The following is a 14,017-nucleotide window of genomic DNA, read 5'->3' on the forward strand; positions in this document are numbered from 1 at the left end:
AGGCCACATTCCAGAAGGGGCTGCAGTCTGTCTGTTCCCAGTCTGCTGGTGGCCTGTGAATGGCTCTGGTTCCCAGACTGGGCATGCTTCCTGGTATGGCCTTTTTTTCTCTCCCTCCAGGCTGTGAGTTCTGTCTCTGATATTTAAAGCACAGTTGCCTAAAATATGTCCCAGGGACCTGAAGACTGCTTTTGGGAAAAACACTGATTCTACTCAACCTTAGACATATCAATGGGTGATAAAAATGGAATAAAGTTCTTGACATTATGAAATGAACAATAGTTACCATAAATCCTTCTGATATCTTCAAAATAGCTACAAATACCTTTGAACATAGTAGAAATCAAATAAAGCATAGAACAGAGACAATAAAATCAAGACAATGAATGCAGTAAAAGACTTCAAGCCAATAATAAACCCAAAATTGCTGTATAATACATCTTGCTATCTTTGAAATAGCTACTGCTGCCATGGATTTAACATAAATAAGGTAAAAGAGAATAAAACTGAACCCCAAAGAGCAATGAAAATGATATAGGACTTCAAAGAAAGATCATAGGGAATCAACAATGGCTTTAGCTCTCAGAAGGAGATCCCCTCTACATGCCAGACTGTGTACCACTATCCTTTTAACCCATGATCAGACCACTGGCCCAAGACCTGCAATGTCAGTGAAACATCGAAGCACCACAGGCATCCAATTGCATTTCACCTCAATAACTACAATTGCAGCCTCTGTTTCTCCAGATAAGCCACTCACTGATGGAGTGGGGAGGGGTGCGGGTAATTGGTGTTTCTTGTTTGCCAGACCACACATCAAAAGCCACTAGAGTCAGGCTATTCCCAGTCTGCCTGTGGCCTGTGCATGACACTGACTCCCAGACTGGGCTTGCTTCGTCGTATGGCCTTGTTCTCTCTCCGCCCAGGCTGTGAGTGATACCTCTAATACGTAAAGCACAGTTGCCTAGGTTACTTCCCATGGACCTAAAGGCTGCTTTTGGTGAAAACACAGTATGAAATAAGCATGGGAGATAAGGGAGAAAGAAGGCAAAGTTAGCCTGGGGTCAACTCTGAGGTAGACTCTCTTCCATGACGAGATAAGCCCTTATAACAACCTCAACAAACAGACACTCATTAGTAAAGATAGTCACGGACTACATCAAGATGGATAAAGCCTGAAATAACTGCTGAAAACACACAGGAGCAAAGCTTTTTCCTAATGCTCTCAGCTTGCACTGTTGGCCTCATCTGGAGGTCATCAGCAGACCTTTGGAGGGCTGTGGAGCAAGGGAATTAGTGATTGATCACTGTGGCATCAAACAGATCATGAGATTGGGAATCCACTTGTCGTCTCTTATCCTGAGGTCTCTTCTCACCTACAGAATTTCAACTGTGGCTTCTGTGTCTTTTCTTTTTCCTCAGATTCATGTGATGTCAAGGAACAGGAGGTTGTTGCCTCCATGGAAGTTCTGCTGAGGTTTGCATCGATGCAGTGGAGGATCCTGCAAATGAAAAATGTCAGCCTTCAGTGGTGCAGCCTCATGCAACCTCCCAGAGAGTTGAAGAGCAAAAGGGATGGCAGGTGAATATCAGGGAGGGCTATGAATATGACCTGAAGGATTTCTCCATAGGAGAAGGATTGACTGTAGATTTCAATCAGAACCTGTCTGGAAACTTCTGCCTCCTTTGTAATTTACCATCAAGCAGATATTTAGGAGTGAATTGTCTGGTGTGAGTTTGTACCCAGGATTAACTCTTGCTCTATCTTTGTGCCTACCTGTGTGCAAACTGACAAGTGGTTATAAGGGTCTCATGAGAAATGTTCCAACTGATTATTAGTTTAAATATCACAGCTTTGCAGGGCCTTAGAGTATGTGGCTTGTTTCCTGAATCACAATATGTTTTGAAAAAATCAATAGATTTTCTGTAATATGTGGAAAAAGAATAGCTGTTAGCATTTACATATGGCCTTTTATAAATATGGTTATACAGAAGTGGTGAGCTTGGAGAGAATGGCTGGAGAATAATTTAGAATCAAATTTATTTTCATGCAAGGATATAAATCTAATTTTGTTAAAATGTATCAACAGATGGTATTTTCTCAGGGAGGGTCCTATGCTAGGAGGGGGTATATGATGCGAGAGAATAACAGGCTCAGTTATTAGCACTGAGAATACCAGATTCTAGTGAGTCTGACTGGATGTTCAGTGACAACTTCTCAGTCCACCTTGGGGAAGAGAGAATGTGAAGAATTTCACTTGTGTGTATACAATGTGCGTTCTTTTTTATGAGTAGGCCAACCATCAGCCAGTCAGTAGTGCTGGCAGAAGCCCCAGCATATGGAGCAGAGGACAGGTTTTTATGCTTCTCAGCAGACTCAAGCACCTCCTGAAAACAAAGTCCTGAAGAAGCAGCAGAGGACATCTGTGAATTCCAATGTTCTTACAGCAGAGTGGGAGGGAACCATGGTGATTGGATACCTGGGAGTATGCAGAGGAGATCTGTGAATCCCAATGTTCTTACAACAGAGTGAGAGGGAACCATGGTGAGTGGATACCTGGGAGTATGCAGAGCAGATCTGTGAATCCCAATGTTCTTACAACAGAGTGAGAGGGAACCATGGTGAGTGGATACCTGGGAGTATGCAGAGCAGATCTGTGAATCCCAGTGTTCTTACAACAGAGTGAGAGGGAACCATGGTGAGTGGATACCTGGATGTATGCAGAGCAGAAGGAGCTTCTTATATCTTTGCATTGTGTTTCAAGTGTGAACTGATAGTTCTCTCTAATCCAAGATCCTGTGGCTTGTGCTATCCTCCCCTAGCTGACTGCCCCATTCAGAGATTTTAAGGATAAAAGCCCATATGTAAATGCCAAATAAGGATAATTCTTATTTCATGTTATGTTGGGAATCACGTTGGTTCCAAACTCAAACACTTCTTTACCCTTGTTACCTCTGCACATCAAAGTTCTTTGTCCTTGAATCTCTGTAAATTTGGCTCTGGGAGGGACCACAAAATCTTGAAATTTCTGGCAACTCATAGACCATGGGTCTAGCTTATTTGGCCAATTGGATATACATGTGCCAAAATCTGTGTTTTTGAAAGATTCTGCTGATTCCTGCTGACTCACTGAACAGCCCCTCTCTTACCCACAGGTAAAATGCAAGAATTCTGGAGCCTTCAGTCAAATAGCAAGGAGAAGTCCTAGTGTGAGATCCTTCCTTTCCATCACAGGGCCTTCAAAACTGAAAAAAAAAAGAACATAAATCCAATGAAGCCTCAGCAGCTTTGGACTCTTGGACTCATTTCCAATACAGACAGAAAGAAGAAACAGAATCTAAAGTGAGGATCCTGCAGCATCAGAGTGTGTTTGAGCCTTGCAATCTAAGGAGCCGGTGCCTCCACCCCTACTCTGTACAGGTATCACCAGCACAGTGAGGGAAACTGCTTGGAGTAGAGAGTAGCTTGACCTCTCAGGGCACTCACTCTTTTGGTTCTGATAATCACTAATAGGTAAGGGCTGTGGAATGTCATGGAATGCTGTCCATGGCAGGACACGGAGCAGTAGAGTCCAAATGGAAGAATACAATGCTGAGTCCTCTTTTTCGAATGGCAAATGTCCTGGAGACAGGGGCTACTTCTGAGTCCCAGAAGCATAGCAAGGGACAGGCCAGGTCCATGGGGGCTTGTGCTCCTCCCTTGGTCCTTTGTGAATGCTAAGACCTGGCTTCAGCATTGTTGCTGCTTCTTGTCGCATGGATATACAGGAATTGGAGCCCTTCCTAATAATTAGCATCTTCCACCCTGCAGAAAGGGAGGGGGGCGCTGTAGAGAAAAGCTGAGCCACAGACCTTGCCTGGATATTCTGACAAGACGTTGTCCAGAAGATGCAGGGAATTATGGGACTCCTGTGCCTTTCTGAGGGTGAGTGTCTCTGGGCTTTCCTGCTGTTATTTGTTCCCCTGGGTTCCATGATGAATCAAATTTTTGTATTCCTCATGTAGGAGCAGTCCTACAGGAATTCTGTTCCTCTTTGACAAACCTTCATTGGAACTTTTCATGTCATTTTTGAGTAGTTGGCCAGCAAATGCTAGTGGAAACATGTTTATCCATTTTTGATATATTGTATCAAATATCTCAGATCTTATAACCAGACATGCAAAGGATCACATTTTCACTAAAAGTCCCAAGTTGCCCTTCAAAAAGTGTTTGTCATTTATACATTCTAGAGAAATATAGTTCCTTTCAGCTGAATAACCAATGATTTAATGAGAGTTTTCATTGGAACAATATGGCAATATTTGATTGATACATTATTAGTAAAAAATCAGATTAACAATGTATTTTCCCCCCATGGGTAGCAGTGAAGATATAATCTCTCCTGATGTACACTGATATCTTTTTCAGTCCTGGGTATTGAACCAGGGTCTTTGTGTTAAGCTACATTCCCACCCCTTTTTAAATTTTATATTTCATTTGGAGATAAGGTTGAGCTAAGTTGCTAAGATCCACAGGCTGTGATCAAAATCACCATAGACCCGCCTCAGCCTCCTAGAGTGGCAGATTTATAGGCAGGCACCACAATGTCCTTTGTGTGAAATTTAATTCCATGTGTACTTTCCCACTGTATACAGTTGCCCTCTTTAAAAATCCTAATTTGGATGAAGTCTTGTGATTATTTTTCAATTTGTGATATTTATCTACTATTTATTGTCTTAATCTGTTCTATGTTATATTTTACATTTAGATGTGGTTGAATAAATCAGCTCTGTATGCAGTGAAATGAGCTCTTCAGGAACTGATTAATGAGAGGCTTCTTCTCCCACAGCAGTCTACTAGGTGAATATCTGTCTATGTCTCCAAGAAGAGGTCTGCCCTGGGCCCTATTTCCAAGAGGGCAGCCTCCATCAAGACATCTGATGTGAGGTCATTCCGTCCTACACCGGCCTATGAAAGACCTAAGAAGGGCATTTGTGGAACTGACAAAGGACATGAAGTGAATCACCCTGATTTCTCAAATTTTGCTTTGAAGAATTGTTGTCAACACCCTATTCTGAGTTCCATACCAATTGCCAAAAGGTGTGTTAGCTGCTCAGGAGATATCCCACAGCCATCCAAAAACCTGCCGTGGGTCATGCCTCTGACACCATGCACATCAAACAATCTCATAGGAATTCAAAGCGTGGTCTATAGTCTGTGCAGCAAAAGCACAGCCAGGACTTGAGAACCAGAATCCAGGCATAAATCAGATATCTTCCCAAGGCCCATCCTGAGTCATTCAAAGAAAGCCTATGCCCTGTTCCCAAAAGGGTAGCCCCCATCAAGACATCTAATGTGAGGTCATTCTGTTCTAAACAGTCTTGTGAAAGACTTGAGAAGGGCATTTGTGGATCAGTTTTTTATAAATTCTCAGCTGAAGAATCAGTTCCCTGATCAGGGTACTGTGTAGCTTCCTCCACTGCCTGAAGGGCCCTAAGGTTATAGTGCAGTGTGTGGAGGCAGCTTCTGCCCTACTCAACTTCCCTGAGCCTCCCATATGCCCTGTACCCAGGACTGTGCTGTGTTCTAGTGTCTGCCTTCTAGCCAAGGTCTGTTCAAACCCGAAGAAACTGGCTCCATGAGTTATGACAAGGATTGTCAGTATTACTGGAGCCAGAGATTTCCTACTCACAACCTAACTGGGAAGCATATCCCTGCTGACCAGAATCCTCACATATTAGACGAAGGCTAAGTTCTCAGTGTTCTTGATGAGGATCTTCTGGTTTCTTCCCCATTAGCGGACAATGACTGGAAATAAGATCTCATGACCTGTGGAGGAGACTCAGTGTCAAGCCTCATGTGACTTAGATGTGGCCGAGAGACCAAGAAATAAGAAGGGCTGTCAATAACTGTTTCTTATTAATCACTGCTTCCCTGGCTGTAGTGTTTTTAAATTGTATAACCATCTATAAAACCAGAGATAAATAAACAGACATTGTCTATTGGAATTTCATGAATTGAGTTGTGTTTAAAATGGGTCTTGTGAGTCTTATAGAGTTATTTGAACATTAGAAATAATTATATGTGAAACTGGGTTAACATAAGATAATAACATTACAATATAATGTAAATAGAAGCTGTGAAGTTCATAAGTTCCTGAGAAAGAAGAAAAATTTGGATACCACTGTGAAAGTGCACCTCTAACCCAGGAATAATGGCAAAGCTCTGCAATCCACATCTTGTTATCATAACACATCTAGTGGCAAAGCTGCATATTCCCGGATCTGGGGTATGATGTGGCAGAAGGACCTCAAGTTTGAGCCCATCCTTAGCAAGGAAACCCTTAACAAAATCCTGTACCAAAATAAAAATGAAAGAGTTTATGGGATATTTCTCATGTGAAGGCCTGGTACTGCATCACCAGTAAGAAGAACCAACCAACCAACCAACCAGCCAGACAACTGAGGTCTATCTATTGTCAGAAAACTACAGAATCTGCACATCTTGGACAGATGTTTCTTGGGAATCTAAAATTTTTATTAAGTGGAACTGTTTTAAATTTCATTATCTCATAACCTTATCTATGTGTAGAAAATTTCTCTCGCATGTGGGCTTTTTGGTGAATTCACTCAAATACTTCTATATCAGAGCACTGGCCTAGGACCACCGATGTGCTGTTCAGGGGTACAAGGACAGAATAAAACAGAGGATACATGTGTTTTAGTAATGAGGTACACCCAGATGGTGCCCCTTGGATTAATATCAATCAAAGCCCAAGGAGAAGTAGGACCTTCAGGCACCATGCCCCTGCTCTTTGTTAGGTGCACAGCTTGACTAGGGGGTGTGATGGTGGGATGCAGGTAGTGATGGGGGTGAACTGCTGATGCAGGCAAGGCTCAGAGATTCAAAGAATAAAGCATTTTTGGAAAAGTACACAGGAACAGTTCATGGTCAGTTATCAACCTAATTGTCTGTTAAGTGACACCACTGAGCTGATGGAATTTTGATGAGTCAAAGTCCTCAGCTGTCGTAGTTCTCTTGCTTTTAGGAGCCACGACTTCACAGACTGTCTGCTATATTTCTCCCTGGATTTGGCCTGGGGATTAATTTCATTCCCATGCCAGCTAAGGACCTTGCCATAACTCACTTAGGTCTAGGACACTCCATTCAACCTATGATTTTTAAGCCGGTTTGTTAATATCATTCACTGCTTGCTCTGACATGTACCTAGTTGGTCCTCAGCACTTATGCATTTCAGCTCCATACTCTGTGAATGATTACAGAGTCTAGAAAAAATTATTTAAACAGTCTCATTGAGTATTGAGTTCCACAGGATAAATGTGGAATTCACTTAGTTGTGTGTAGGGACAGCAATAATCCTAAGGTTTGAGTTATTGTGAGGATTAAATGAATTACATAACAGTTTTAAATATTGAGGGGCACATGGAAAATTTCATGTGTTTCATTATGATTGTACCACAAAACAATGAATATCTAAATTTTATTTAAAATTTAAATTATGAGGGGATGTTGTTTTAGGATATTATTAAAAGTTAGTGTAAATTGACATTTGGTTAATTTCCCCAATTATGAATGAAGTTCTCTCAACTATGACCTTTTCTGGGCTTTTTGTAGACAGAGTATAACTATGCATTTAAGGCTAGCTAACATTTCAGTTGTAGCCAGGATTGCCTCAAACTCCCAGCACTCCTCCTGCCTCAGCTTTTCAAGTATTGGGATTACAAGTATGTGTCACAACTCCCACTTTGAACTATCACATCTTTTACAGATCATTTTATTTTCTAACAAATAACTCATTTTTTAAAATAAAATTATTAATGGGTCCAATTTTATTAATGGTATTTTCTGATAGAGTATTGCACACTCTTCTTTCAGTGTATTGAATAATGAGATTTTTCTAAGGTTTCAAAATCATGAGTATTTCAATATTTTACTAGGTGTAGGTGATATTTGCTGATATCCACAGGAGTTGTGATTGAAAAATATCTAGTGACAGTAGAAACCAATGAAGTGTCTCTGCCTGCGTTGTGGACAATGGCACCTGGGTGAGTGTTCACTTGTGGTTGCCCTCCTGGCTTCAAGCACTAAAAATTTTGCATTCTATGGGTGTATAGATCTCTAGACTAAGGATTAGCATTGCCTTTGTGCTCCCAATATCTGTTTGCTATCATTATCACAGATTCTGGGCAGTGCACTGGAGGAGAGAACACTTGATACCATGATGCTGTAAGCAACAATCTTCAGATTATATTTGGACAGGACCTGAGCTTATTTACAGCTTCATTTCTTCCTCTTGCTTCTCATTTTCTCAGTGTCACCTTATTGCTATTTTGCTCAAGGTCTATTTCAGTTACTCTATCAGTGTACCCATGTGGACTCTGACTGCCCTTGTTGGATTCTTTGGGGGCTCTCTTTGAATGGTAATTTTTGCTTACCACAGTGAAATTTTTTTTTTGGCTTTTGAGTAGATCAATTTCTTGTTTCTTTATACAACTTTTGGTTGTTTTATTTCCTCCTTCCTTTTTTTCAATTTTTTTATTCAATTGGAAACTGGATTTATGAATAGAATAAGAAAAAGGGAATCCTGGAAATCACCTTATCTCATCCCTCCCCAAATGTTTTCTAACCCATGATTATCAAAGTGAGGTATAATTTAAGGTCTTTAATGCCCTTATTGTGTTTTTTCTTGAGTTGTTCATACATAACTATGTTCTCAATTTCACTAAATGCCCAAGTACTTTTAAGTATTAGAGATCTTAAATGGCTTCCTGACATCAGTGGTAAAACAAGGAGAAAGAAATAGTAAAAATGGAAAAGAGAGACACTGGCCTTTTAAATCCCAGAAAAGAAGAGTAGCTTGCAATAGTTTGAGAAGGTTAATTGTTGTGTTTCTCAGGCTCTGGGGCAACACTGCCAAGTCTACAAGGTGCAGCCAGAACACAGTGTCATAAAAATTGAACCAGATAGGTCTTGAGCCCACACGATCTTAGAAGATGTAGGCAGGCTACTCCAGAGCATATACAGGTGGCCCTGTGCCATCAAGATGGGGATGGGCAGATGCTACAGTGCTGTGAGTTGCAAATGCTAGAAACTGACATTACTTTACCAGTCCAGTTTGGTTTTGGAAGTTTCAGACCTTTAATGTGCTCCAGAGTTCCACAGTGCTCTTGGTAGACAGGTTCTGACAGTGTAGCTCCAGGCTAGGGACTGAAAGAATTATCATACTTTCAACTTCATAATCTTCCCTTATCCTCATCCACTGTAGAATTTTAACATAGGAATGGTTTTGACTGCATGATTTACTGTCTCTGATAAGATGAAAAAGCAAAGAACAGATACAATGAGCAGGAGACTTGTCGTGAAAGCCAAATCAGAGGGAAAGTGACATTAATCTGGGTTAGTCAGTGGATATTGAGAGGCAAAAGTAACCATATGAAATATGTAAAATAAATTGAAATTTATTCCTAGCTTTTCAAGACAGCCTCAAATCACCACTAGTACCTAACAAATTGGCTATGACTGGATTGTGGATAAAATCTTCAGACTATCGTTTGATCCTTTAAATGAAAATGAAAGACATTATCTCAGAAGACTATATGATTTTGATTAGTCATAAATTGGGAAAATTCCAGTGATATTTTGGGGAAAATCATACCATCTCTTTAGTTGCAATTTACAGAAGCCTTTTGGAAAACTGACATTGAGCAAAACATGCATGGATTATATGCAAAATCTTTTAATGATACAGTAGAGTAAGTTACTAGTCATCAGTTAAAAGGGAAATATATGGTGCCCTCCTATGAGCCAGTGACAGTCATGGACCAGATAAAGAACCATGAAGCCGAGATCTGCCCTCCCAGGAGCCAGAGGCAGCCCTTGAGGGCCAGGAGGAGAATGAAGAAACCAAACTGCAGCCTGCTATGAGCCAGTAGCATTTGTGGGCTTGGAAGAAAGCCAAGAAGCCACATTATACCTTCCTGTGAGGTAGTGGTATAGGGGCAACCATGTACACCAGGAGGAGAAGCAAGAAGCTGAGCTACACCTTCTCATGAGCCACCTGGTTTGTGGGCTAGGAGACAAAAAGCTCCCTGCCACCACCCCTATAATCAACTGGCTGATTAAGAGGAACACAGTCTGAGATGATAACAAGTGAAGCAAAAGAAATACTTAATGTTAGAATTCTTTGATTGACATTGCAGGCCTAAAGCTGGTAGTCTGATCATCTTTTTAGAGAATAACAATATGCAATATAGCAATTATGGGGATTTTCTTTGGTTTTGATTTTGAAATCTAATACTGTTCTACTGTTTAGTTTTGTTCCACATTTTTCAAATCCATTTTATTCAAAGGTAAAAAGAATGATAAAAAAGAGGAGGAAGAAAAAAAAACTACAAGAAATTTTCAAAGCACATCATTTAGGAGGCAGTAATGACACATCCATCATGCACTTTCATCCCCAAATCATTCACCCAGAGCATAAGACATCTGAATTCAATTGTCTGAACAATACCAGTAATTTGTTACATTTTATTATTTTGTTTTATTACCTGTAAAATATATTTTAAAGTGGGAAATACATGAGTATACATGAGTACCCAATGTCATCATTGTGAACAGTTAAGAAAACATGAATAGCATGTACTGACTAGTTTTTAACAAGAAGAAATAAAGCAGTTAGGAGTGTATTTCAGTGGTAGAACACTTGCCAACACCCATGAATAAGGCCAAGCATTTAATCTCCCTGCAATGAAATGTAGATTTATGAAAATTAATTAACATAGGTGAAATCAGCAAAGAAAATGCAATGAAGGTTATACTGAAAACATAGGTTGATGATTACTGACCAAATATGTCCATTGTTGTACGAAACGTGTAAGGCTAATTTTAGTTGTAAAGTGAAATGATGTTTGACTACAATTACTGAATCTTATACCAGACATAGCTAAGATACAAGCATAAAAGTAGATAAATGAAAAATAATGTCTTGCATTTTATCAAATTAATCACCCAGAATACATAAATATAGAAAACATTTACTATATGTTAAACAAGCTTACCATTTTGTAACTAGTATTATGTTTAACTATGAAATATATGGTTGGTTTAGAAAATTTTCTGGAGTTATCCCTTGAAAAATGATAAACAAAAGTTTATATTCAGTTTAAAACTGAATATAAGTACAGTTGTGTAAAACTGTATCCTCATGGAGTATGAATGCATATATGTGAATAATCCTGTTGGATGATGGAGCCAAACTCCAGCAATGCAGACCTTAAAAATTTACGAATTTGTCATATGAATAGGGGCTTTTCCATTCCTTACACAGGCAAAGCAGAACTTGGATACTCTGGATTCACATCTCAAGAGCAGAAGAGGGCTGACAGCTGGGAAAAACCCAGCAACTATTGAAGATATGTTCACCAGGAAAGAGGTGGGATTATAAATAAGAGACAAACAAACTTGAAAGATGCAGGAGAGAGTGTAAAAACAGACATAGGTGAGGACCAAAAGAAGGACGTGTTTTGTTGCTCTGGACTCAGGAGAAGATCTGGGGCTCACGTTAGTCTTGTGGATATGTCTCATCTTCTGCCTGTGCCTGTACAGGACAGAAACCATGGAGCTGCTGGTGCCAATCATGAGCCCCACACATAAAGCATCAGGGAGGGACAGCAGGGCTGCATGTAATGACTCTGAAGTTTTGTCGTGACGAACACTAGAACAGTACCCATAATATTTTAGGCCTGTGTGATTTTCCTTGTTCCAAATTCCAGTCATGTACATAAGAAAAATAACATTTACAAGGCTGTACAGGACCCAGATGAGGCACAAGGTTAAGCCAAAATACTTGGAAGCCTTCAGTTTAAGCTCTGCCCATTTGGAGTTCCTTGGGCTGATGGTGATGGCCTGGAAAACACTCAGGAAACAGATGATGCCAATGGTCCCTCCCCTACCCACTCTGTGAAAATAGAAGAGTAGCTTGCAGCCCACATTACCAAGGGAAACTTGCCAACCAAATGCTTCCATGGTGTGGGGCACTCCTCTACACAGGAGAGTTAGGAGGTTGGCAACAATCAAGTGCTTAAGAATAATATCTGTGCACTTTAATCTGCACCCAGTGAAGTAAAGGAAGAGATAATGATAGAGAAGAGTGGAATTGCCCAGAACTCCAATCAAAATCTGTGATAAGAAGATCACTCCTGCAACCACTTCACTGGCTGCCATCTTGCCCATTCCCTGTTGTCTGAGCTGAGAACCCTGCAAGGCAAGATGAGGCGTGGACTCCATGTAACAGGTTACATCATTGCAGATCATTATGAAGCAACACTGAGCAGGATTTTAAAAAATTAACTAACTGGCTTTCTATATTTACCTATGAGTCTGTCCTCAGCCTAGGCCCCTTGCTTGGTGACTGGAGATAAGTCATAGTAAGTGAATATCTATGAATCACTGGTCCTCGATGAGGTCTATAGTGTCCTGTGAGGCAGAGACACCTCAAAAGACAACATGAGCCTACATCTGAGGACACTTGGCTCTAGCACTAATTAAGTAGAGACTGCAGCTGCAGGAATCTCACTCCTGCAATTTCACTTCTATGATAGATAAATGCCATCATGGAAATAATATGATTCTCCTAAATTGAAATAATTTTCTACTTGTAGAAGTCTTTGAAGTGACTCCTAAAGTCCTGCTCATTTTCTGCACTTTCCTCAGTTTCCCTATTCTTTGCTTTGAACCTAATAAATATGGGCGATCTAGAGAAGGTCTTTGTCTCAGTCCTCAGAGTCTAGGCTAAACGATCTGATCCTCCTGGAGCCCTAAGATCATACCACTTTTCTCATTTATTTAAGTCTTCATTGTACATTCATTTGGGAGATTGAGGATCTAGGTCAGGACTTGATATCACATGGACCAACAGTCCCCACTTGCCAATGGTTCCCATCAAGAACTATGTGCTAAATGTTTCCTTTTGAGAGGGCTCTAACACTAGATTTACACATTTATGGAGCTCCATTAATGTACAAATTCCTGGGAAGGGGACAGTCATGATGCCTAATTCCTTTCTCACCATCTATGATGCAGCCCTAAATAAGATGAGGAACCACAAATATAAGGAAATCTTAGGCACAGACAGGTTAAGCATTTGTTTAAATGCACATCTTGATTAGAGCTAGGGATGGCCTTGCTCATGGCTGAGTGATGACATGGAGAACTTCCATGCTTTCTTAAAAGCTGTATCCTTGGGTTCTAAAAGGAATCCAGCATTACTCTCATTTTTTGTATGTTCCTGCTATCTTCTGCTATCTTCTTTCATAATATTTGATGTTACATTTTCATTTATTTATTATACTGGTCAGCATCCTTTTTGAGTGAACATTTGGAAACTTAAAAAAACACAGGTGCACTGAGGGAACACTACTGTGGCAGGAAGCAGATTCCTGAAAAGCTGTGGGCAATAAGGAAACAGGCAATGCCAGGAGAGCTGCTGACTGACTTACTTGCCTTCGTGTTCTGAACCAAGCTCAAGAATTCCTGTTACAGCAATTGTTCAATGACCATGTCATACCCTAACCTTTGATATGTAGCTCCAATACATTTTATAAGAGTGTAGGATAGTGACAAACTTGTTTTTCATTTCACATTATTTACTTTATTGCTACTGGATCACTGAGAAACTGAAACTATGAAGTATGAAACAATATCTGTGAACCAGAATACACAGATGCAAAATGGCAATGCAAGATATAAAAACTTACTTATGTAAATGTTAAAGGAGTGGATTTGGGTTTGTTTTGGGGCTCTCCTAGTGCAATGTATACTTTAACACAAAACTAATTTTTAGGGACAATATTGAGATTCCCTCTATATGCACATCTTCCATGAAATGGCAATTCCAGGATGGCTTGCTACAATTCATGAGAAGGTTTTCAAGTATGTGAAAATTAGGTTATATATTGTTGTCAGTAAGTTATGGAAAGCAATAATTATTATACTAAGTTATTCTTATATGGTGCTACC

The 14,017-nt window shown here is 40.1% G+C and overlaps 1 protein-coding gene across 1 annotated transcript; it reads right to left on the bottom strand.

The window, feature by feature from the left end:
• Window positions 1-11,281: 11,281 nt before the first annotated feature.
• On the bottom strand, window positions 11,282-12,223 carry Cavporv1r630 (vomeronasal 1 receptor cavPorV1R630). The gene is given in 1 exon segment (NM_001167414.1): window positions 11,282-12,223. A coding segment is annotated over 1 exon segment (942 nt).
• Between the last annotated feature and the right edge of the window lie 1,794 nt (window positions 12,224-14,017).

This window comes from Cavia porcellus, unplaced genomic scaffold (genome assembly GCF_034190915.1).
Source record: "Cavia porcellus strain 051 isolate PalLab524CR breed Dunkin Hartley unplaced genomic scaffold, mCavPor4.1 scaffold_7, whole genome shotgun sequence".
Taxonomy (NCBI): Eukaryota; Metazoa; Chordata; class Mammalia; order Rodentia; family Caviidae; genus Cavia; species Cavia porcellus.